Below are 20,847 nucleotides of genomic sequence, written 5' to 3'. Positions count from 1 at the left end.
AAAATAAATAAAGAAAATAAAAAAAGAAAAAATAAAAGCCCCCAGAGAGGCCGGGCACAGTAGCTCATGCCTGTAATCCCAGCACTTTGGGAGGCTAAGGTGGGCAGATGACTTAAGGTCAGGAGTTTGAGACCAGCCTGGCCAACACGGTGAAACCCCATCTCTACTAAAAATACAAAAATTAGCTGAGCATGGTGGTGGATGCCTGTAATCCCAGCTACTTGGGAGGCTGAGGCAGGAGAATTGCTCAAACCTGGGAGGCAGAGGTTGCAGTGAGCCAAGATCGCGCCACTGCCCTCCAGCCTGGTGACAGAGCGAGACTCCATCACAAAAAGAAAAAAGAGAGAGCTGCCTCGCCCCTTCCACCATGTGAGGACACAGTGAGAAGGCACCGTCTGTGAGCCAGAAAACAGGCCCTCTCCAGATGCCCAATCAGCCTTGATCTTGGGCTTCCTAGCGTCCAGCACTGTGAGAAATATATTTCTGTTGTTCATAAGCCACCCGGTTTCTAGTACTTTGTTGGAGCAGCCTGAGCAGACTAGGACAGCAGCTATTGCCAAATGCTCTCCATAGAGGCCATGCCAATGTCACCTTCCTCCAGAAAAACAGGCCATTTCCCTACACCGTAGCCAACGCCATGTGTTTTACACTTTTGCCAATCTGATAAGTGAAAAATGCTATTTCAGAATAGCCTTCACTTGATTGTCTGTTACTATGATTGAGGTGTGCTTTTCCATATTGTGATTTTGAAATATGGTGTCCTCATCGCTAAGCGTGGCTGAGGAGAGAGCCGAGAAGCTCTGAACAGAACGTGGCTTTCTCTCCTGTGCCGGGAGCACCGTGGCCACCATGGGCTTTCACTTCAGGGATTGTTCTCCAGGGGTGCACATGTGTGAGGTGAGCAACTCCTTCAGGAACTCTGAGTTCTCCCGGGGAGAAACACACCGTTTAAATCATCACAAGCCATTCCCCTGATCTGAGGCACCCCCTCTCCAGGGCCAGAAGCTGCCCCCTCTTCCACCAACCTCTCCTGACAATCCAAATAGAACGAGCAAAGTGGTTTTCTTCACCCTACATTCCTCAGGCCGGATACATTCTAGAGAATTGTGAGACTTTGTCCTAAGCTACCAAGTGCTCCCCAAGGACATTGGTCACCAGGAGAGCAGCCACAAAGGTCGAGAAAGACACACACGGAAGCAAACCCAAGCTCTGTGCTCCTTCCAGCCCTTGCTGGTGCAGGTGCTACCCCACAAGCTTGTCAGATCGCCCAGGTGACAGGCCAGGCGCAGCCATCGGGAAGGTCATTCGGCCAATCCGGAGGATGTAAATCCTGTCCTCAAGGAGCCCAGGGCGGGTTCTGCCGCGCCCTCTGAAATAGTCTCCCTCCTCTCAGAGCCCTCCCTCGAGAGCCCGAGTGCGCCATGTCTCGTGGCCTCGCCTGAAGCCTTCCTCTGCTTCACAGTGTGTCCTCAGCTTGTCTGAAGGAGGCCTGCATCCCTCCTGAGCTCTTGGAGGTGCCCAGGAACCCTGCTTCTCCTCACAGGGCCTGGCCATATAGCCAGTTCCAACCCAAAGCCCAGAACAGTGCCTCACCCACTCCCCTCTCCCTGTCTCTCCTCAAAAGAATTTTACATGATTTAAAAATAATAATAGCTTGCATCTACATAGTGCTTACATTTATATAGCACTTACTATGTGCCAGGTACTAATTTAAGTACTTTATATTAACTCATATAATAAATGGACACAGCACAAAACTCAAAAGGTACAAAAGAGTAAATCAGTTACAAACTACACCTTCTTCCTTCTCATTCCATTTCTTCAGTCACCCCATTCCCCACTCCAGAAACAGCTGCTATCACTGGTCTTATGTGCTCCTTCAAAGCTATTCTAGGAATACAGGTATCTCTTCTTTTGTTATTACACAGGGGGTGGCTTATGAAATGCATGTTCTGTATCCTTGTTTAAGTTTTCCTGGTTTTCTTTTTCACTCCCCTGAGATTCTTACCCCCTTTCCCACCCTTAAATGCAGAGCACAGTGACAGGGAGGAAAGATGCCTGGCAGGTCTGTGGCCAGCCCCTACCTGACAGCTCAGTCAGCTACAAGTGATCAAATTGCTCTGAGTCTTACCTTCTTCATCGATAGAGCAGGTTCATAATGCCTCGGAGGTATCATGGAGAGATGTGGTGTTAGAGATGACAAGTGTGGGCCGGGCACAGTGGCTCACGCCTGTAATCCCAGCACTTTGGGAGGCTGAGGCAGGCAGATCACAAGATCAAGAGATCGAGACCATCCTGGCCAACATGGTGAAACCCCTTCTCTACTAAAAATACAAAAATTAGCTGAGTGTGGTGGCTCGTGCCTATAGTCCCAGTTACAGTTACTCAGGAGGCTGAGGCAGGAGAATCACTTGAACTCAGGAAGCAGAAGTTGCAGTGAACCAAGATCGCGCCACTGCACTCCAGTCTGGCGACAGAGCAAGACGCCATCTCAAAAAAAAAAAAAAAAAAAAAAAAAAAAAGACAAGCGTGATCCTTGTGGAAGAATTGACATTCTTCCCAGGTGAGCTGCCTCTCTCCTCAGAGATGTGGTCACCTGATGGGTGGGCAGGGGCTAGGCTATGGACCAAGCACACTTCTGGAGAGTGCTAGTGACAAGCAGGAATGGGAAGTGTTGCACTGTGGTTCACAGGTGCCTCAGTGGCGAGGGAGAACAGGGTGACATAGGAGGGCTGCGTTCTTGGCCTGTGATTCAGATGTTGGCACTGATGAGTTGGTAGCTCTGCCCTCTTTTGGAAGATTGGATGGGCACCCACCCCACCTCCAGGAAAGCCCAGCCCCAGAAATAGCCTGGGCCCTCCAGCCCCCTTCACTGCAGAGCTTTCTATAGCACAGAAGAGAGCCAAGCCTGAGCAGGCCCCAGCTCTGGATCCTCCCAGGAGCACCAACCCCCTGAAGCCTCCCTGCCTCAGCCCATGCCCTGCCAGGACATCCGCCAGCCACCCAATGCAATCGCCAGCTGTCCAGCCCCAGTTCCGCTCTCACCACCATCCTCTTTCTTTTTTGTTGTTTTTTTTTTTGAGACGGAGTTTTGCTCTTGTTATTGCCCAGGCTGGAGTGCAGTGGCGCGATCTCGGCTCACTGCAACCTCCGCCTCCCGGGTTCAAGCGATTCTCCTGCCTCAGCCGCCTGAGTAGCTGGGATTACAGGCATGTGCCACCACGAACAGTTATTTTGTATTTTTAGTAGAGATGGGGTTTCTCCATGTTGGTCAGCCTGGTCTCGAACTCCCAACCTCAGGTGATCCTCCCACCTCGGCCTCCCAAAGTGCTGGGATTACAGGCGTGAGCCACTGTGCCCGGACACCATCTTCTTTCTTCTTCCATCTGATCATGTTCAGAAGTGTAAGGCCTATGGTTACATTCAGCCTGGTGGAAACTAAGCTTAAAAACCCAAACCCAGCCAGGGACGGTGGTTCATGCCTGTAATCCCAGTATTTTGGGAGGCCGAGGTGCACGGATTACCTGAGGTCAGGCGTTCGAGACCAGCCTGGCCAACATGGTGAAACCCCATCTCTACTAAAAATACAAAAGTTAGCCGGGGGTGGTGGCGGGTGCCTGTAATCCCATCTGCTCGGGAGGTTGAGGCAGGAGAATCGCCTGAACCCAGGAGGCAGAAGTTGCAGTGAGCCGAGATGACACCATTGCACTCCAGCCTGGGAGACAGAGTGAGACTCCGTCTCGACAAACAAACAAACAAAACCTCAAACCTTTTAGGAAACTCAGGCCAAACTACAATGGAGGGACCTGCCCAAGGTCACTGAGCTACTGTAGTAGGTGTCAGAGCTGGAACTAGAACTCAAGACTCTGGCGAGGCCCTATCCGCTCCAGCCCATTCACTTCCCCAAAGGAAAGGATGTTTCCAGTCCCTCCTTGCCAACTCCCAACCATGGGTGAAGGTCCCTGGGGCGAGGGTGGACAGGGACCGCCAGGACCCCACATCAGTAGCATTTTACATGCAACAGTTATTGGTGGGGTTATTTTTACTGGAAAACTTTGAGGAGAAGTTTTATAATTGAATACGTGTAAATACATTAGGAAATATAGTGTAGAATGCCCATGAAAAGTAAAGTCTCAAGGACATTTTGCTTTTTTAGTGGCAGCTTCAGGCTTCTCTCCTAAAGCTCAAGGGGGTGGGAGGGCATGTCTATTTGCTGTTTTGTTTGTTTGTTTGGCAATCTGGGAGGAAAAATATTAGAAGCACTGGTCTAATTAATGGTTCTGCCTTAAGCCAAGTGATAATAATCTGGTTCCTTTGTTATGTATCTTTTATTCCATAATGGATTAGAAGCAGCTTATAACAAAAATAATAAATAACAACAAACTATGAAATTAAAAAGCAGGTGGGGCGCGGTGGCTCACACCTATAATCCTAGCACTTTGGGAGGCCAAGGGGGGCGGATCATGAGGTCAGGAGTTTGAGACCAGCCTGGCCAACATAGTGATACCCCGTCTCTACTAGGAAATACAAAAAAATTAGCCAAGCATGGTGATGCGTGTCGGTAGTCTCAGCTACTCGGGAGGCTGAGGCAGGAGAATTGCGTGAACCCGGGAGGTGGAGGCTGCAGTGAGCCGAGATTGTGCCACTGCATTCCAACTTGGGCAACAAAGTGAGACTTTGTGAAAAAAAAAGAAAGGAATTAAAAAGCAGAACCAGTGGAAAATGGACTTTAAATAAGTCAATTTGGAGCCGGGCGTGGTGGCTCAAGCCTGTAATCCCAGCACTTTGGGAGGCCGAGACGGGCGGATCACGAGGTCAGGAGATCGAGACCATCCTGGCTAACACGGTGAAACCCCGTCTCTACTAAAACTACAAAAAACTAGCCGGGCGACGTGGCGGCGCCTGTAGTCCCAGCTACTCGGGAGGCTGAGACAGGAGAATGGCATGAACCCGGGAGGCGGAGCTTGCAGTGAGCTGAGATCCGGCCACAGCACTCCAGCCTGGGTGACAGAGCGAGACTCCATCTCAGAAAAAAAAAATAAATAAATAAATAAATAAATAAGTCAATTTGGGCATGAGGAGGAAGAGGGCCAGGAATAAACAAATAAACGTACATAAGATGGCAATGAATGCTGAGGAAAAAGATTAAGCAGGATAATGAGAATAGAGGGTGTGGAGGAGGAAGGGCATTGCCCTTTATTTATTTATTTATTTATTTATTTATTTAGAGACAGGGTCTCGCTGTGTCACCCAGGCTGAAGTGCAGTGGTGTGATCTCAGCTCACTCAATTGCCCCAGCTCAATCAATCTTCCCACCTCAGCCTCCCAAGTGGCTGGGACTATAGGTGCACACCACCATGCCCTGCTAATTTTTTTTATTTTTAGTACAGACAGGGTTTCACCATATTGCCCAGGTTGGTCTCAAACTCCTGGTCTCAAGCCATTCACCCACCTCAGCCTCCCAAAGTGCTGCGATTACAGGCATGAGCCACCATGCCCAGCCTGGGGTATGGCCCTTTAATGGAGTGATTATGGAAGGCCTGTCCTCTCCAAGAGGGTGACATTTGAATTGAGACCAATGGAAAAGAGCATTGGGTGGCACAGGATAGCCAGTGCAAAAGCCCTGAGGCAAGAGTGGGCTTAGTGTATTTAAGAAGTTCAGTGTGGCCAGCATGGAGTGGTAAGGGGCAGGAGTGAGAGAGGGTTGGAGCACGTGGGGTCTTGTGGGCATCCTAATGATAATAGTGTTTACCATGAAGGGGTGGGCCAAACAGAGGAGTGAGTTCACCTGACTTAGGTTTAACAGGCTCATCCTGGACGCTGTGTTAAGAATTGACTTCCTGTAATCCCAGCACTTTGGGAGGCCGAGGTGGGCGGATCACTAGGTCAGGAGATCGAGACCATCCTGACTAACATGGTGAAACCCCATCTCTACTAAAAAATACAAAAAAAAATTAGCCGGGCGCGGTGGCGGGTGCCTGTAGTCCCAGCTACTCGGTAGGCTGAGGCAGGAGAATGACGTGAACCCAGGAGGTGGAGCTTGCAGTGAGCCGAGATCGCGCCACTGCACTCCAGCCTGGGCCACAGAGCCAGACCCCGTCTCAAAAAAAAAAAAAAAGAAAGAAAGAAAAGAAATGGTAGGTTTATCTTAAAGTTAAACTGACAAGATTTGCTAAGGGATTGGAAGTGGTGTGTGAAGAGCTGTCAGGGAAGAATGCGGCTCCATGCTCTGAGGTAGAGAAGGCTCTGGGTGTGGGAGGCCAAGCGGGACTCAGGTGTTCAGCTGTGCACCTGTTAAGTGCGAGATGCCATTAGGCAGCCAAGTGGAAACACTGAGTTGGTAGCTGGCTCCATGAGTGGTATTCAGGGGAGGGCTGGAAGTCATCAGGGTGGGTGAGAGTTGAGGATGTCATGTCTATTATCCCAGGCTTACCTCTCGATAGATCCAAGGAAAAAACCCATCTAGAATAATTGAAAGGATTGTTGGACTGCAGTTCCCTGCCTTCCTGAACAGCTTCATCCCATCTGGTGGTTGTGTTCTTTTTGGTTTTGTCGATATTGTTTTCTTTTTTTTTTTTTTTGAGACAGAGTCTTGCCCTGTGACCCAGGCTGGAGTGCAATGGCACTGATCTCGGCTCACTGCAACCTCCGCCTCCTGGATTCAGACGATTCTCCTGCCTCAGCCTCCTGAGTAGCTGGGATTACAGGCGCCCACCACCACACCCAGCTAATTTTTGTATTTTTAGTAGAGACGGGGTTTCACCATGTTGGCCACGCTGGTGTTGAACTCCTGACCTCAAATGATCTACCCGCCTCAACTTCCCAAAGTGCTGGGATAACAGGTGTGAGCCACCGTACCTGGCCGAGATTCTTTTCCCCCTCAAATCAGTCAGAATACATCTTCACTGTTCTGTCGAATTTCCTCAACCTAGACTATAGGAATGTTCTGGAAGACAGCGTTGTAACATTTCAGAGCTCCAGGACCAACTCCCTGCATAACAACCCTGGCTCTCTGGCTTGCTAGCTCTGTGACCTTGGACAAGTTACAGAGCCTTTGGTAACAAAAGTGCCTGCCTCTTGGGGTTGTTGGGAGGATCGTATGAAATCATATGCGTAAAGTGCTTAGAATCGTGCCTGGTACCTAATAAGTTGTTGCAGGACAGGCTCCCCAGGAGACTGAGGTTTGCGTGCAGCAAGATTGCTGGGAGTGCCCTCAGGATGCACACCGGTGTGGGAGAGGGAGAAGTGGGCACAGGGCAAAGCTGGGCTGCCTGCACTTGCAATGGAGGGGCACCCTGGTCTGCAAGGACCTTCAGAGTTGTCCTGCATTGAGGGGAGGGACTTAGTGAATGTGAGCTGCCTCTAGGGAGTGGGCATGACCTTGGGTGAGGTGACTCCCCTGGAAGGACAATTCCTGGGGAGGGACTGCCAGCTGCTGGCTGGGGTGTGAAAGCTTCAGTCCTAGAAAGGGAGAGGGTGAGGGAAACAGTGTAACATCCATTGTGAGTGCTTGCTGACCAGTATCATGAGGCTTGATTGAAACAGAAGCAAGCCTGGGCAACACAGCAACACACCATCTTTTTTTTTTTTTTAGACGGATTCTCACTCTGTCGCCAGGCTGGAGTGCAGTGGCGCAATCTCGGCTTACTGCAACCTCCACCTCCTGGGTTCAAGTGATTCTCCTGCCTCAGCCTCCCGAGTAGCTGAGACTACAGGTGCGTGCAACCACGCCCAGCTAATTTTTGTATATATATATTTTTTTGAGATGGAGTCTCACTCTGTCTCCCAGGCTGGAGTGCAATGGTGCGATCTCCACTCACTGCAAGCTCCACCTCCCGGGTTCACGCCATTCTCCTGCCTCAGCCTCCCATGTAGCTGGGACTACAGGTGCCCGCCACCGCGCTCGGCTAATTTTTTGTATTTTTAGTAGAGACGGGGGTTTCAGCGTGTTAGCCAGGATGGTCTCGATCTCCTGACCTCGTGATCCACCCGTCTCGGCCTCCCAAAGTGCAGGGATTACAGGTGTGAGCCACCATGCCCAGTCGACACCCCATCTTTAAAAAAAAAAAAATGTTTTTAATTAGTCAGGCATGGTGGCATGCACCTGTAGTCCCAGCTACTCAGGAGGCTGAGGTGGGAGGATCACTTGAGTCCAGGTGTTTAAGGGTTCAGTGAGCCATGATCATGCCACTGCACACCAGCCTGGGCAACAGAGTAAGACCCTGTCTCTAAGATAGATAGATAGATAGATAGATAGATAGGCAGGTAGACAGATAGATAGATGCAAAAGTATCTTATTTTTATTTTTAAATATTTTTTTGAGATGAGGTCTCACTATGTTGCCTAGGCCAGTCTCAAACTCCTGGGCTCAAGCGAGCCTCTCAAGTAGCTGGGGCTATAGGCATGCACCACTGCGCCTTGCTGAAAGTGTCTTTAAAACATTATGCGCCGGGCGCGGTGGCTCAAGCCTGTAATCCCAGCACTTTGGGAGGCCGAGACGGGCGGATCACGAGGTCAGGAGATCGAGACCATCCTGGCTAACACGGTGAAACCCCATCTCTACTAAAAAATACAAAAAACTAGCCAGGCGCGGTGGTGGGTGCCTGTAGTCCCAGCTGCTCAGGAGGCTGAGGCAGGAGAATGGCGTGAACCCGGGAGGCAGAGCTTGCAGTGAGCTGAGGTCTGGCCACTGCACTCCAGCCTGGGCGACAGAGCGAGACTCCGTCTCAAAAACAAAACAAAACAAAACAAAACAAAACAAAACATTATGGCCACCCAAAGAATGACTGTCAGCCTAACAGTGACTCTATGACCACCTCCCAGTACTGCTTACCCCAAGCATGCCCTCTCTACTTACTGCCCTCTCTGGAACAAAAATTTGGAGAGTGCTGTCACACCCACCCCAACCCCATTGCCCTGGGGGCAAAAGGCAGTGCAGCAGGTGCTGTTTGACTCCCTAGCACCCTCCAGCTGTGTGGCCTTGGCAAGGTCACTTGGCCTGCGGAGGCTGGGGTTTCTTCTTTGGTAAGCTGGGCATGGCACTATCTGCCCCAAGGGAGATGAGGTGATGACACATGACACTGCACAGCAGGGGTTCTCAAAGTGCCGTCCCTGTACCATCAAGACTTGCAGCCTCACCTGGAAACTTGTTAGAAATGTGAATTCCCGGCCAGGCATGGTGACTCACGCCTGTAATCCCAGCACTTTGGGAGGCCAAGGCAGGTGAATCACCTGAGGCCAGGGGTTCGAGACCAGCCTGGCCAAGATGGTGAAACCCCATTTCTATTAAAAATACAAAAATTAGCTGGGCATGATGGTGGGTGTCTGTAATCCCAGCTACTTGGGAGGCTGAGGCAGGAGAATTGCTTGAACCCAGAGGTTGCACTGAGCCAAGATTGCGCCACTGCACTCCAGCCTGGTAGACAGAGACTCCATCTCAGAAAACAAAACCAAAAAAAAAAAAAAAAAGAAAGACATGTGAATTCCCCAGCCCCATCCCAAACCCACTAAATCAGGAGCTTTGGAACAAGTCCCAGAAACTTGTGTTTTGACAAGTGCTTCTGATGCACTTCTGAGTTTGAGAATGACTGGTGTGCCGGATAGCACTTAGCTTTGTGCCTGGATCTTAGGAGGAGCCATGTCAACCTCAGATGGATCTCAATCTGAACCTGAACCCCACCAGCCACACGAACTTCAGGCACTTGTGAGCAAAGTGCCACCTGTTGGCTAATGCCCACTCCACATGCACACATGGGGATGCCAGACTAAGACCGTGGTGCTGGACACCAGGGTAAATTACACAGGTGCCTTCTGCTCACTCCCCTCTCCTCTCCCTGGAGAATCCAGTTAAAGTGAATGTCAAGGGCAGCTTTAAATGGCCAAGAGAGGTCACTGAAAGACAGCTCGCTCTGTAGGAAAACTAAGCACACAAAGGGCATCGCTCATTCCTCTGCCCAGTTCATGCACGTGCTCCCACAAGGGTCACAGGCCAGCAAGAGAGGGCAACCACAAGGACAGCCCAACAGTGCCCCATGTGGTCCCATGCTCTCTTGGGCCACCGGGCTCTCCTGGGTGGGAGAGCGTTGCATTCTCCTGCTCCATAGTCCAGTTATTTGTGTGTATGTCTGTCTTCCACACTCAATTGTGAGCCTTTTGCGAGGTTCCTAGGCTTGTACCGAGTAGCGCCCCCTCACAATGTTGAATTGCATCGGTGGAATTCCATGCTGCCCTTAGCTATTAGAACAAATGCTGGAAAGTTGTGAACCAAAAGACAGGAAGATGACAGATGGGGTAGCCCAGAGAGAGACAGAGAAAGCAGGAGCCTACCAAACTCTCTTGAATGACTCAGAAAATAAACTAAGGCAACAATGAAAAGTGGCAGGAGATGCTCCTTTGCAGTGAGGAAAGTTGAAAGGAGTCAGAAGGCTCAGTCTGCAGAAGACAAGATTGAAGACATTCCATTTTCAAGAATGAGAAGGGAGTATAAGTGCGGTGGCTCTTCCCCATAATCCCAGCACTTTGGGAGGCTGAGGCAGCAGGATTGCTTGAGCCCAAGAGTTCAAGACCAGCCTGGACAACATAATGAGACTGTGTCTCTACAAAAAAATAAAACAAAATTAGGCAGAGCATGGTGGCTCACGCCTGTAATCCCAGCACTATGGGAGGCCGAGGCGGGTGGATCACGAGGTTGGGAGTTCAAGACCAGCCTGGTGAAGCCTTGTCTCTATTAAAATACAAAAGTAGCCAGGTGTGGTGGCAGGTATCTGTAGTCCCAGCTACTCAGAAGGCTGAGGCAGGAGAATTGCTTGAACCCGGAGGGCAGANAAGTGCGGTGGCTCTTCCCCATAATCCCAGCACTTTGGGAGGCTGAGGCAGCAGGATTGCTTGAGCCCAAGAGTTCAAGACCAGCCTGGACAACATAATGAGACTGTGTCTCTACAAAAAAATAAAAACAAAAATTAGGCAGAGCATGGTGGCTCACGCCTGTAATCCCAGCACTATGGGAGGCCGAGGCGGGTGGATCACGAGGTTGGGAGTTCAAGACCAGCCTGGTGAAGCCTTGTCTCTATTAAAATACAAAAGTAGCCAGGTGTGGTGGCAGGTATCTGTAGTCCCAGCTACTCAGAAGGCTGAGGCAGGAGAATTGCTTGAACCCGGAGGGCAGAGGTTGCAGTGAGCCGAGATCACACCACTGCACTCCAACCTGGTGACAAAGCAAGACTCCATCTCAAAAAAAAAAAAAAAAAAAATTAGCCAGGCCTGGTGGTGCATGCCTGTAGTCCCAGCTACTTGGAAGACTGAGGTGGATCACTTGGGCTCCGGAGGCTGTGACCTATGAGGGCACTACTGCACTCCAGCCTGGGCAACAGAGCAAGACCCTGCCTCAGGAAAAAAAAAAAAAAAGAGAAGCATGTATCCCATTTCTGGGAGTAGCATTAGGGCTAATGATCCTATGCTGAGGTGGAAGAGATTCAAAACAGCAAGTCTATGGGGTCCCCACTCTGTGCTTAGACCCCTGCTAGGCCCTGAGAACCTCGTGCAGGGAGCCCATTCCTTCATAAAAACCAAACCTAGAATCGCACGGCTTTCCTCTTGAAGGTGGGCTCTGCAGGTGGGGAGGGCTGGTGAGCGGGTCGGGTCTGGCTGGCTTCTGCCGCCCTGGCCCCTTCTCAGTTCTTTGGCCCATGTGACAGAAACTTCACCCTTGGTCCACAGCTGAGATAGGCTGTGGCACCAAGTAAGTTTGCTGAAGACCAAAGAGGCGCAAAAGGGAAAAAGGAACAGAATATGCAGATCACCTGGATTGTTGGAGCTGGCCGCCCTGTGGCTGGCTCGCTGGGGGGGTGCAGAGGGCTGCCTGAGATCCCCACGCCTTAGCCCTTTCTGAGGACCAGAACTCCCTCACCTGGTGCCATCACATCCCAGCTCATGTCTCTACTTAGAGGACGCAGTATCTCAGCCCCCCAGGCAGGAGCCACTCCAAGGCATCTGGACACCTTTATGATGAGACCTTAGAAACTCATCCCTAAAACTAAACCTTCTCGCAGCTTGATAACCTCAGCATTAGATGAAGTTCCACAACTTAGAAAGGATAAGGTTAGGTATTCATGAGACCACTGGAGACATGGCCTTTGCCCTCGAGGAACTTTTTTTTTTTTTTGATGGAGTCTCGCTCTGTCACCCAGGCTGGAGTGCAATGGTGTGATCTTGGCTCACTGCAAGCTCCACCTCCCAGGTTCAAGCGATTCTCCTGCCTCAGCCTCCTGAGTAGCTGGGATTACAGGCACGTACCACCACGCCTAGCTAATTTTTTTTTGTATTTTTAGTAGAGATGGGGTTTAACCATGTTGGTAAGGCTGGTCTTGAACTCCTGACCTGGTGATCCACCCTTCTCGGCCTCCCAAAGTGTTGGGTTTACAGGCGTAAGCCACCGCGCCCAGCCAAGGAACTTACACAATGCTTGATGATATCTGATTCAGTAGTAACTTTTATTCGTCAATAAACTCAATATACTGAGTACCTGCTAGTGCCAGGAGCAGCACTGGATGCTGGGGATACTGTGATGAGTGAGGCAGTCCTTACATTGTGGAGCTTGTAAGTTGCTGGGAGAGATGTAGACCAAGTAACACTAGTGGGGGGAAGGAAAGCAGCAGGGACTGTGGGAAGCTTCAGCAGGAGCTGCTGTGGCCTAGTAGGTGAGGGATGTCTGAGCTGAAGCCTGAGGATAAAGAAGAGGCTGCCACAGAAGTGGGAGAGGTAGGTATGGAGGAGGAAGAGGTCTCCGAGCAGAGCAGGGCTGGGGAAGGCTTCCTGCAGGAGCTCCAATCCAAGCTGGGCCTTGAGTGTAAGCTGGCCTAGGGGAAGCCAAGGGAGCCCAAGCAGTGAGGCGGGGATGAGTATTTGGGGGTAGTTTGGAGCCATTGGTCTGGGTGCTCTGGCCACACAATTGTGTGAGAAGGAAGTAGGGGAGAATCACTTTTTAGAGAGGTTGGATTTGAGTGGATGGCCAGGCACCCACGTGGACATATCCAGGAGGCACTTCCAAAGTTAGAAATATGGACCCCTGGTACAGGTGAGCGTGAGGGGTGACACTGTCTCCTGAGGAAGAAACTAGAGAAGGAGTGGAGAGCCGAGGACAGGGTGGACAGGGAGACACCTGGAGGGAGGAAAGAAGCCAGCGTGCAAGACAGAGAATCGGAGCACCTTGTTCCGCACAGGCTCAGAGAACGATTCTCAAGAAGGGGAAGGAGGGAGGAGTGGCTCATCTGTGCCAAATGTGAGTGAAGTTTCCAGAGGTGTGGGAATTGGGCAGAGGAGCACAGGATTATCCATGCAATGAGGGAGTATTCATAATAAATTGCCTTGTTCTCTTCCCCTCTCCCAGAAGAGCACCTTTTCTCACATCACTGGCAAAAAGCATCCCAGAGGCCCCAGCAGCAGGGCTCAGAATCTGGCCATCCCTGGGGCTTTGGAGGGAGGAGGCCCGGGCTCTCTGACGGGTGCCAGTGCCCACCCTGCCCGTACAGCTGACTGATGATGGCCTTTGAGCTGCAGAAATGGAAGCGGCCACAGGCTGCCAGGGGTAGGCAGATGGGTGAGCAGGTGGGGGCAGGCCTGCCTGACAGCTTAGCAGTGAGGTGGCCTCTCCCTCACCCCTCCAGGTTCTGGAGTCACCTGTCCTACAGCTTTGCACAGAAGGGCTCACCTGGAGTGAGAGGACACCTCTCTCCTTCAACAAGCCTGGCCGTGACAAAAGCTGAGCTTGACCTTTTCCAGGACAGGCCCCTTTACATATTGCTGATGCCAGGCCCCAGGCTTCCAGCTCAGCTTTTCCAGGGACCTGTCCTAGCTGTTGCTTTGGGCCAGGCTGGGCTTCACAAGAGAGGTGGGGTGGGGTTCTGGCCCAGGGAATAGTGAAAAGGCTTCAGAAACCAAGGTGTGGCCAATCTGATCCAGGAACATCTGCCCCACCCATGCCCATTCATCTTGTTTTGGCACCAGGGTAGCTCTAGCCCACTCAGCCTCTCCTCCACCGCCACTCTAATAGAGGTAAAGTTTGGGGGGTACGACTGGGAGAGGATAAGTGGGTGGGGAGAGTGGTTACAGCTATAAGGGAGGCAGCTGTGATGATTCACGCAGAAAGAACAGGGTTTCCAGTCAGAGGGGTCATTCTGAGCAACTCACATGTCTTCCCGGGGGCCTTCGTTTCCTCATCAACAAAATGGAATTAGGAGTATTACATGGCTGGCACATTTTAGAGGATTGTCACAGGTAAACGAGAGAGAAAAGGAACTTTGCAAACTGTCAAGGTTAAATAAGCGTTGGCGGGTACCTTAACCACTGTCACTTAAGGAGTTTTCAACGTGAAGCCTGTGGAGCCTGAATGTGGGGGAATCTGTGGGGTGCCTGAAATAGTGTATAAAATGCACTTGTGGCCTCTTGAGAAGCGTGCATCAGTTTCTCAAAGAGGTCAGGGATCCAACAAAGTTTAATATCCAGACACGGCCCAAGTCCACCCTCCCCACTTCTCCGATGAGTCAGCTGACACCCCGGTCACACAGCTTGTCAGAGGCAGAGCCAGGATGTGGGGCCCTTGTTCTCTGCCCTCCCTCCTAGGTTAACCATTGCCCCTCCCATGTCAGATGAGGGAGAAAATGTTAGAAGGGAGCAAGGGTGGGGAGAAAAGCCAGATGAAGGGCCTGAGCCACTATCCCCACTTGGAGTTTCCAGAATGAGGGCATCATGGTATATGTAGGGGGACAGTGAGAGACAGGCGAACGAGGAGGCACCAAGGATGGGAGAGGCCCTTCCTGGAAGCCCAAATTTCAGCATCATCTTCCTTTTCCCATAAAGTCCCCACAAAAGACTCAGAGGCGGAAACACAACGCTTTCTCTAACACTGTCTCGAGATGACTCTTCTGGTTTTCTTTTCTGGAAAAAAAATAAATTGGGGGCCGGGTGCTGTGGCTCATGCCTGCAATCCCAGCACTTTGGGAGGCCGAAGCGGGTGGATCACAAGGTCAGGAGTTCAAGAACAGCCTGGCCAACATAGTGAAACCCCGTTGCTACTAAAAAATAACAAAAATTAGCTGGACGTTGTGGTGCATGCCTGTAATCCCAGCTACTCGGGAGGCTGAAGCAGGAGAATCGCTTGAACCTGGAAGGTGGAGGTTGCAGTGAGCCAAGATGGTGCCAGTGCACTCCAGCCTAGGCGACAGAGCAAGACTCCGTCTAAAATAATAATAATAAAACAAAATATTCTAAAAGTATGACATCAAGATGGCCTTAAAATAAAAAAAGCTTTATGGAAAATTGTGATGGGCCACATACAAATGTGAGGTAGCCATCACCCAAAGATGCCATCTGTTGATCTACTACTAAGCGCTAGGCACGTGCTGGATGCTTTGCCTAAATCAGTATGTCACCACCACAAGAGGCCTTCCCTGACCACCCCAAGTAAATCCACTCTTCTCCCCAATCTAGCTATTCTCTCACGTTCCCTGTTCCCTTCCTTCTTACTACTTGTAATTTTTGATGTTTTTGTGTGCTCTTTTCAGTCCTCTCCTCCACTAGACAGACTATTCGCTTGCCATGAACAGGAGTCATGTGAGTGAGTTGATGGCAGTCTATCCATGCTAAATAGTGGCTTGTATCCAATAGTTACCCAAATCCTTGTTAGACAAACACAGCCACGGAGCTGGAGGCCAGTCCAAACTGGCCGTTTATTTTCCAAGTCAAGCGAGACTCAGTCTTCCCTGCCCACCCCAGAGCAATATACAGTTGAGAGTCTACACCCTACTCCTCAGGCCTTAGCACAGCAGATAAATTAGTGATCTCTTTTATAAAACATTGTACAGGGAAAATACATACATATAGAGAGACCTAGTGCTGGGGCTGTGGTGGGATTCGCTTCTTGAACACAGATAACCAGGCCCTACCCCATCAGGGTGGCTGGCCTTGGTCATCTGGGCACCCACCCACCCCTGCATTTTCTTCCCTAAAGTGGCTCACCTGCTGTCCTGACAACGCAGTGCCTAGGCTGGTTACCACAAATAATAAATGTCCAACATCTTCCCCCAAAGGGAACTACTTTCTGGCTGGCCCCCACCAGCCTGCTCCTCTGAAATGGGCCACTCTTCAGTCCTTCCTTCTTCCTGAGGCAGGCCACCTTGGCCTGGTCCCAGGAATTTGGCCCACCAGGACCTAAAGATACAGAAGCAAGACCAAGGAATATTGCTTCCTGATATGTTTGGTGATTATAGCATCTAAACCAGGACTTTTTTGCAAAGTGGAAGGGGGTCTAATTCACTGGAAAACAAGCATAAACCTAGACTGCCCAGGCAAAGGACACATGGTCACCATGCTAATATTAGGTCTCCCCTGCTCTTTTTTTTTTTTTTTTTGAGACGGAGTCTTGCTGTGTCACCGGGCTGGAGTGCAGTGGCGCGATCTCGGCTCACTGCAACCTCTGCCTCCCGGGTTCGAGAGATTCTCCTGCCTCAGCCTCCCAAGTAGCTGGGACTACAGGCACACACCACCATGCCCAGTTCATTTTTGTATTTTTAGTAGAGACAGGGTTTCACCATGTAGGCCAAGATGGTCTCAATCTCTTGACCTCGTGATCCACCTACCTCAGCCTCCCAAAGGGCTAAGATTACAGGCGTAAGCCACCGTGCCCGGCCAGGTCTCCCCTGCTCTTAACTGGCCCAATCCTAGCACCCTTGTTTTTTCCCCCATATTTTTAGTAGAGATAGGGTTTCACCATTTTGGCAAGGTGGTCTCGAACTTCTAACCTCAAGTGATCCACCAGCCTCGGCCTCCCAAAGTGCTGGGATTACAGGTGTGAGTCACTGCATCCGGCCAACCAATCCTACCACTCTTGACTTTCCCAAACACATTCCCCTTCAGCAGCAAGCTTCTTCAGACCTCCATTCCCATCTCTGCTGCCTCTACTCTCCAAGGCTTTATAGCATCTTAAGGCATCAATAGTATTGGTGACTTGTAGTATCAGTGTTAGGAAAAGTGCCCTCTCCAAATCCCATATGAGACCTGGCCATGTAAGGCCCCTAGTGTCAAGCCAAAGACTCAGCTCCTTGGGCCCAATCCCCAAAATCAGGGCTGCACAGGTCTGAATAGCACAGCCAGGCTTAACCCTGCTTCCCATCCTAAACTTGCCAAGGGTCCTCTCTCTAGAGGGTCCTCTCTCTAGGCTTCCCTGTAGCTAAGGGCCAGGGCCAATGAGAAATGAACCATCAATCTCCCACCTCTGCCCTTGGCCAATGCAAAGGGCTTCCATTCCACATGTGGGAGCTTCTCTCCCCACCCCACACATGGTCCTTCTCCATGTGTTATACATACACATTCGTGGTCCCACCTCAATGTGCCTAGGAAACCCAGGTGTCTACTCTTGCTTGGTATGGCAGGTGATGGAGGCTAAAGATCCGCCTTCGGTGCCCTGCACACCCACCAGGATAGAGCTGGGAATCAGCCCTTTGCAAGGGCCTGAGAGACAATCACAACTATCTTGATGGGTTCCAGTTCAGAGTCAGTGCCCCACCCCTTGCTTTCAGAACCTGCTCAGTAGGCCGTGTTTGTAAAACTGTTTTAAATAACTCTTGCTAAAGCAGACAGTACCAGAGAGCAGAAACTCAGCGCCCAGGTCCTTAATGGTTCCTCCTCTCTAACCTCCTTCCCCTCCCACCCCCGATGTGTAAACAGTCCACAGCCACACCCGGCTTTGGGAAACAGAAGCCCACTCTTGATCTTCCTGGGCCACTGCTTCTCATCGTTGGTCTTTGGGGATCAAAGACTCCTCTGTGTCTGAGTCAGGTCGCCTAACAGCTGCTGTGTACCTCCCGTCCCCCACAAGAAACAAGTGCCCAGATCCTTAAGGACACAGTTTGTTGGAATAGAGCTAAGAGAACCCCTGGCTCAGGAGGTGGCTTTCCGATGGGCCCCTGAGCAGGCATAGGAGATGGGATGGCGGGTCCCAGGCCTCACGGTGAACGTGTTGATGGGGCTTCCATAGCGGGTGGTGGTGTGGGGAGACCTGGGGGAGAGCAAGAGATGTGAGGTTAATATCTGCAGCTAGTTAGCCAACACGCCTCCCATCTCCCCCAGAGACCGAGAGGAAAAGATGCTGCTCATACTTCTGTATTTGCCCCCACAAGCCCTGGGCTTATCCACCCCAGGGAGGGACTGCAGACCATCACAGACAGGGCTCCCATTCCGGTCTGGGCCCTGCTGGCCAGAGAACATGCCTAATAGCCTCTCTCTCAGAAATCTTTCACTCCTAGCCTGTGTCTGGATCCAACTCTGTGTTGGAAAATCCCTCCACCGAAGGACCACTCGGATCTCTGCCCGCCCCACACTTAGCCTGACCGCTGGGATCTAGCCCATGGGAGAGAGACGAGAGGAGATGATGGGGAAAGAGAACAAGGGAGGTCAGGAAGCAGGTCAGGAAGGCCCCAACAGCGCCCTCTCCCGGTAATTGGGCTTCCCTCCCAGTTCTACCTGCAAGGCCGAAGGGAGAAAACCAAATGTTTTCTCTTGACTGATGGTCGGGCCTCCTTGGCCCTCGCCTGGCTTTCCACCCCTCCCGGCTTCCCGCACCAGGCGGGTCCGCAGCTCACCTGCCAGCAGCTGGGGCGCTGCCATGCGCTTTGTGCTTGGCCTCCGCGGCGCCCCGGGCGGCGCCCTCCAGGGACAGCCTCCTTGCATGCAGGCCTCCGGGGGGCGCGCGACCCGCCGAGTTCACGCGCCGCATCTCGGGGCCGCCGGGTTGCGGCCGGAAGCAGTTGGGAGGGCTCAGGCTGCGGCCGGTGCCTCCGCGGGGCAGCCCTGGGTCGCGGTGCGGCTCCCCGACGTACAGGCGCTTCTTTATGAGCGAGCGGCCCCCTCCCGAGAAGCGCTCCAGGCCCCCAGCCCCGGCGTAGCGCGCGCCCGCGGGAAAGCGCGAGAAGCCGAGAGCCGGGGGCGCCCCGAGGCCAGCGCTTGGGGGCTGCCCCAAGCCTGAGTAGTTGTTCCGGGGAGGGGAGCTCCGGCGGCCCAGATACTGGAGGGCCGGGGCCGGGGGCTCAGGGTCATTGCTGAACTCTGGCGGCGGTGGGATGACCTCGAAGTTGAACTCCTCCTCCTCCTCCTCCCTCTTGTACGAAGGAGAAGGTGGAGAGGAGAAGGACTTGGGCAGCGGGTGGCCCTGGGGGAGGTTGGAGGTAGCAGCTCTTTCCCAGGCCACAGGGGCCTGGGGCTCCAGCTTTGTCCAGTTGTGCCTGCGGCTCCGCTCTGTGCCCTCTGCGTCTCTTCCCGGTCGTGGCCCCCACTTATTGGGTATTTCGGTCGTCAGCGGGGAGTCCTTCTCAGCTTCCTTGGGTAACTTGGGCACCACAGTGAAGCAGTTGGGCCTGCCTTGGCTGTGGAAGATGCTGTCAGAGCTGGCCTCGGCTTGCTGGCTGTGGTCACGGAGACTTCCTGGCAGAGAGGACCGACCCAGGGCAGCCCCTCCAGGTCTCCCCTTCTGCGCCCTCTGCCTGGCCGCCAGGAGCAGGGCCATCGGTGAGCCCCGCTCCACCACCTCCCCAGTCACCGGGTGCCTGAGGAGTTCATCAGTGGGCTGGGCTGAGACAGAGGGCTTGGCTGGCAGCCCTGGGGGCTCCTTCACCTCTACGGGCTCCCCTGGCCCTGCAGCCCCTCCTCTGGCCAGGGTGGGCATCACCACAGCAACCTCAAGGCTGAGGCTGCTCTGGTGGCAGTGGGGCTTGTAGAGACACGGCACCTCTCCTTCACCAGGAGATGTCTTTGGTGGGAGGGCTGGCGATGAGTGGGCTCCCTGTGTGGGCAGCCTAGTGGCCTCTGAGGGGGACCCCTCTCCCCTTGGCTGGGAGGGAGTGGAAACTTCTTGAGATGCTGGCTTTGCTGGCTGCCCAGCTGGGCCTGAGTCTTTCTCTGCCATCAGTTGGGATGTGGTGGTGGGCAAAGTTGTGGCTGTAGATGGTATGGCCAGGCCAGATGTGGCCTTGGGTGGTGTGGCTGGCCCAGCTGTGGCCTTGAGTGGTGTGGTTGGCCCAGATGTGGCCTTGGGTGGTGTGGTTGGCCCAGGTGTGGCCTTGGGTGGTGTGGCTGACCCAGATGTAGCCTTGGGTGGTGTGGCTGGTCCCAACATGGCCTTGGGCTGGAGTGGTGTGGTTGGCAGCAGGGTGGTAGATTGAGGTGGCAGATTCTTGACCACAGGCTTGGAGAGTTTGTCATTATCAGCCCCATTTTCAAAAATTCGTCCCCCTTCTAGCCGAGGCTTAGGGGGCAGAGATCCTATGCTGGGCTTAGCCTCCTTCTCTGCTGATGAGGAGAGCCGGGCCTCCAACTCATTCCGGATCTGCCGCACACTGGGAGTTGGAGAGTCTTGGGGAAGGTAGTCCACAGGGGGCAGGGTCAGGCTGGGGGTAGCCTCTGTCTCTGTCAGGCTGCTGCCGCCAAGACTCTTTTCAGGAACACCTGGGGGAGTGTCCTTTGCTGGCGGGCTCGGGGGAGTCTCCTTCTCGAGCATGCTGGGGCCCTTCTTGCCCTCCTTGCTCTGGGCCATTGTTGGGCCTGGCCTGTGACTGAGGAATCGGTCCTCTCTCCTGGAGCCACAGAGATAGGCCGCCAGCTCGTTCCGCAGCTTTTCCATCTGGCTGGGGTCCCTCCAGTCCGCAGGTGCTGAAGAGGCTGTGTCCGCTGGGCTGGGGGGGTTGGGTTTGGGTTTGAGAGCAGGAGAGCTGGATTTAGGGGGTTTTGTAAATCCAGCAGGTGGATGGGCTGCCTTCTGAGCACAGGGCAAAGGAGGTGCAGCTGGAGGAAGTGGGGGTGGTG

The 20,847-nt window shown here is 52.6% G+C and overlaps 2 protein-coding genes across 2 annotated transcripts in view; one reads left to right on the top strand and one right to left on the bottom strand.

Moving 5' to 3' along the window:
• The window catches only part of TAF8 (TATA-box binding protein associated factor 8), a 47,030-nt gene extending 45,593 nt beyond the window's left edge, over positions 1-1,437 (top strand). Inside the window, exon 9 of the mRNA XM_017878246.1 lies at positions 1,085-1,437. Within this exon, the coding sequence (XP_017733735.1) occupies positions 1,085-1,100 (16 nt within the window). The 3' untranslated portion in view covers positions 1,101-1,437. The remainder of the gene's footprint in view (positions 1-1,084) is intronic.
• A 13,843-nt stretch (positions 1,438-15,280) lies between these two features.
• Positions 15,281-20,847, bottom strand: part of CUNH6orf132 (chromosome unknown C6orf132 homolog) — a 40,368-nt gene continuing 34,801 nt past the window's right edge. Inside the window, exons 5-6 of the mRNA XM_017878291.1 lie at positions 18,633-20,844; positions 15,281-18,049 (exon numbers count right to left, since the gene is read on the bottom strand). Coding sequence (XP_017733780.1) covers positions 17,932-18,049; positions 18,633-20,844 — 2,330 coding nt within the window. The 3' untranslated portion in view covers positions 15,281-17,931. The remainder of the gene's footprint in view (positions 18,050-18,632; positions 20,845-20,847) is intronic.

The sequence above is a fragment of the Rhinopithecus bieti genome, unplaced genomic scaffold, assembly GCF_001698545.2.
Source record: "Rhinopithecus bieti isolate Rb0 unplaced genomic scaffold, ASM169854v2 scaffold_9981, whole genome shotgun sequence".
In the NCBI taxonomy this organism is placed as follows: Eukaryota; Metazoa; Chordata; class Mammalia; order Primates; family Cercopithecidae; genus Rhinopithecus; species Rhinopithecus bieti.
The sequence above is the reverse complement of the archived record's forward strand: the minus strand, read 5'-3'. Positions and strand labels throughout refer to the sequence as shown.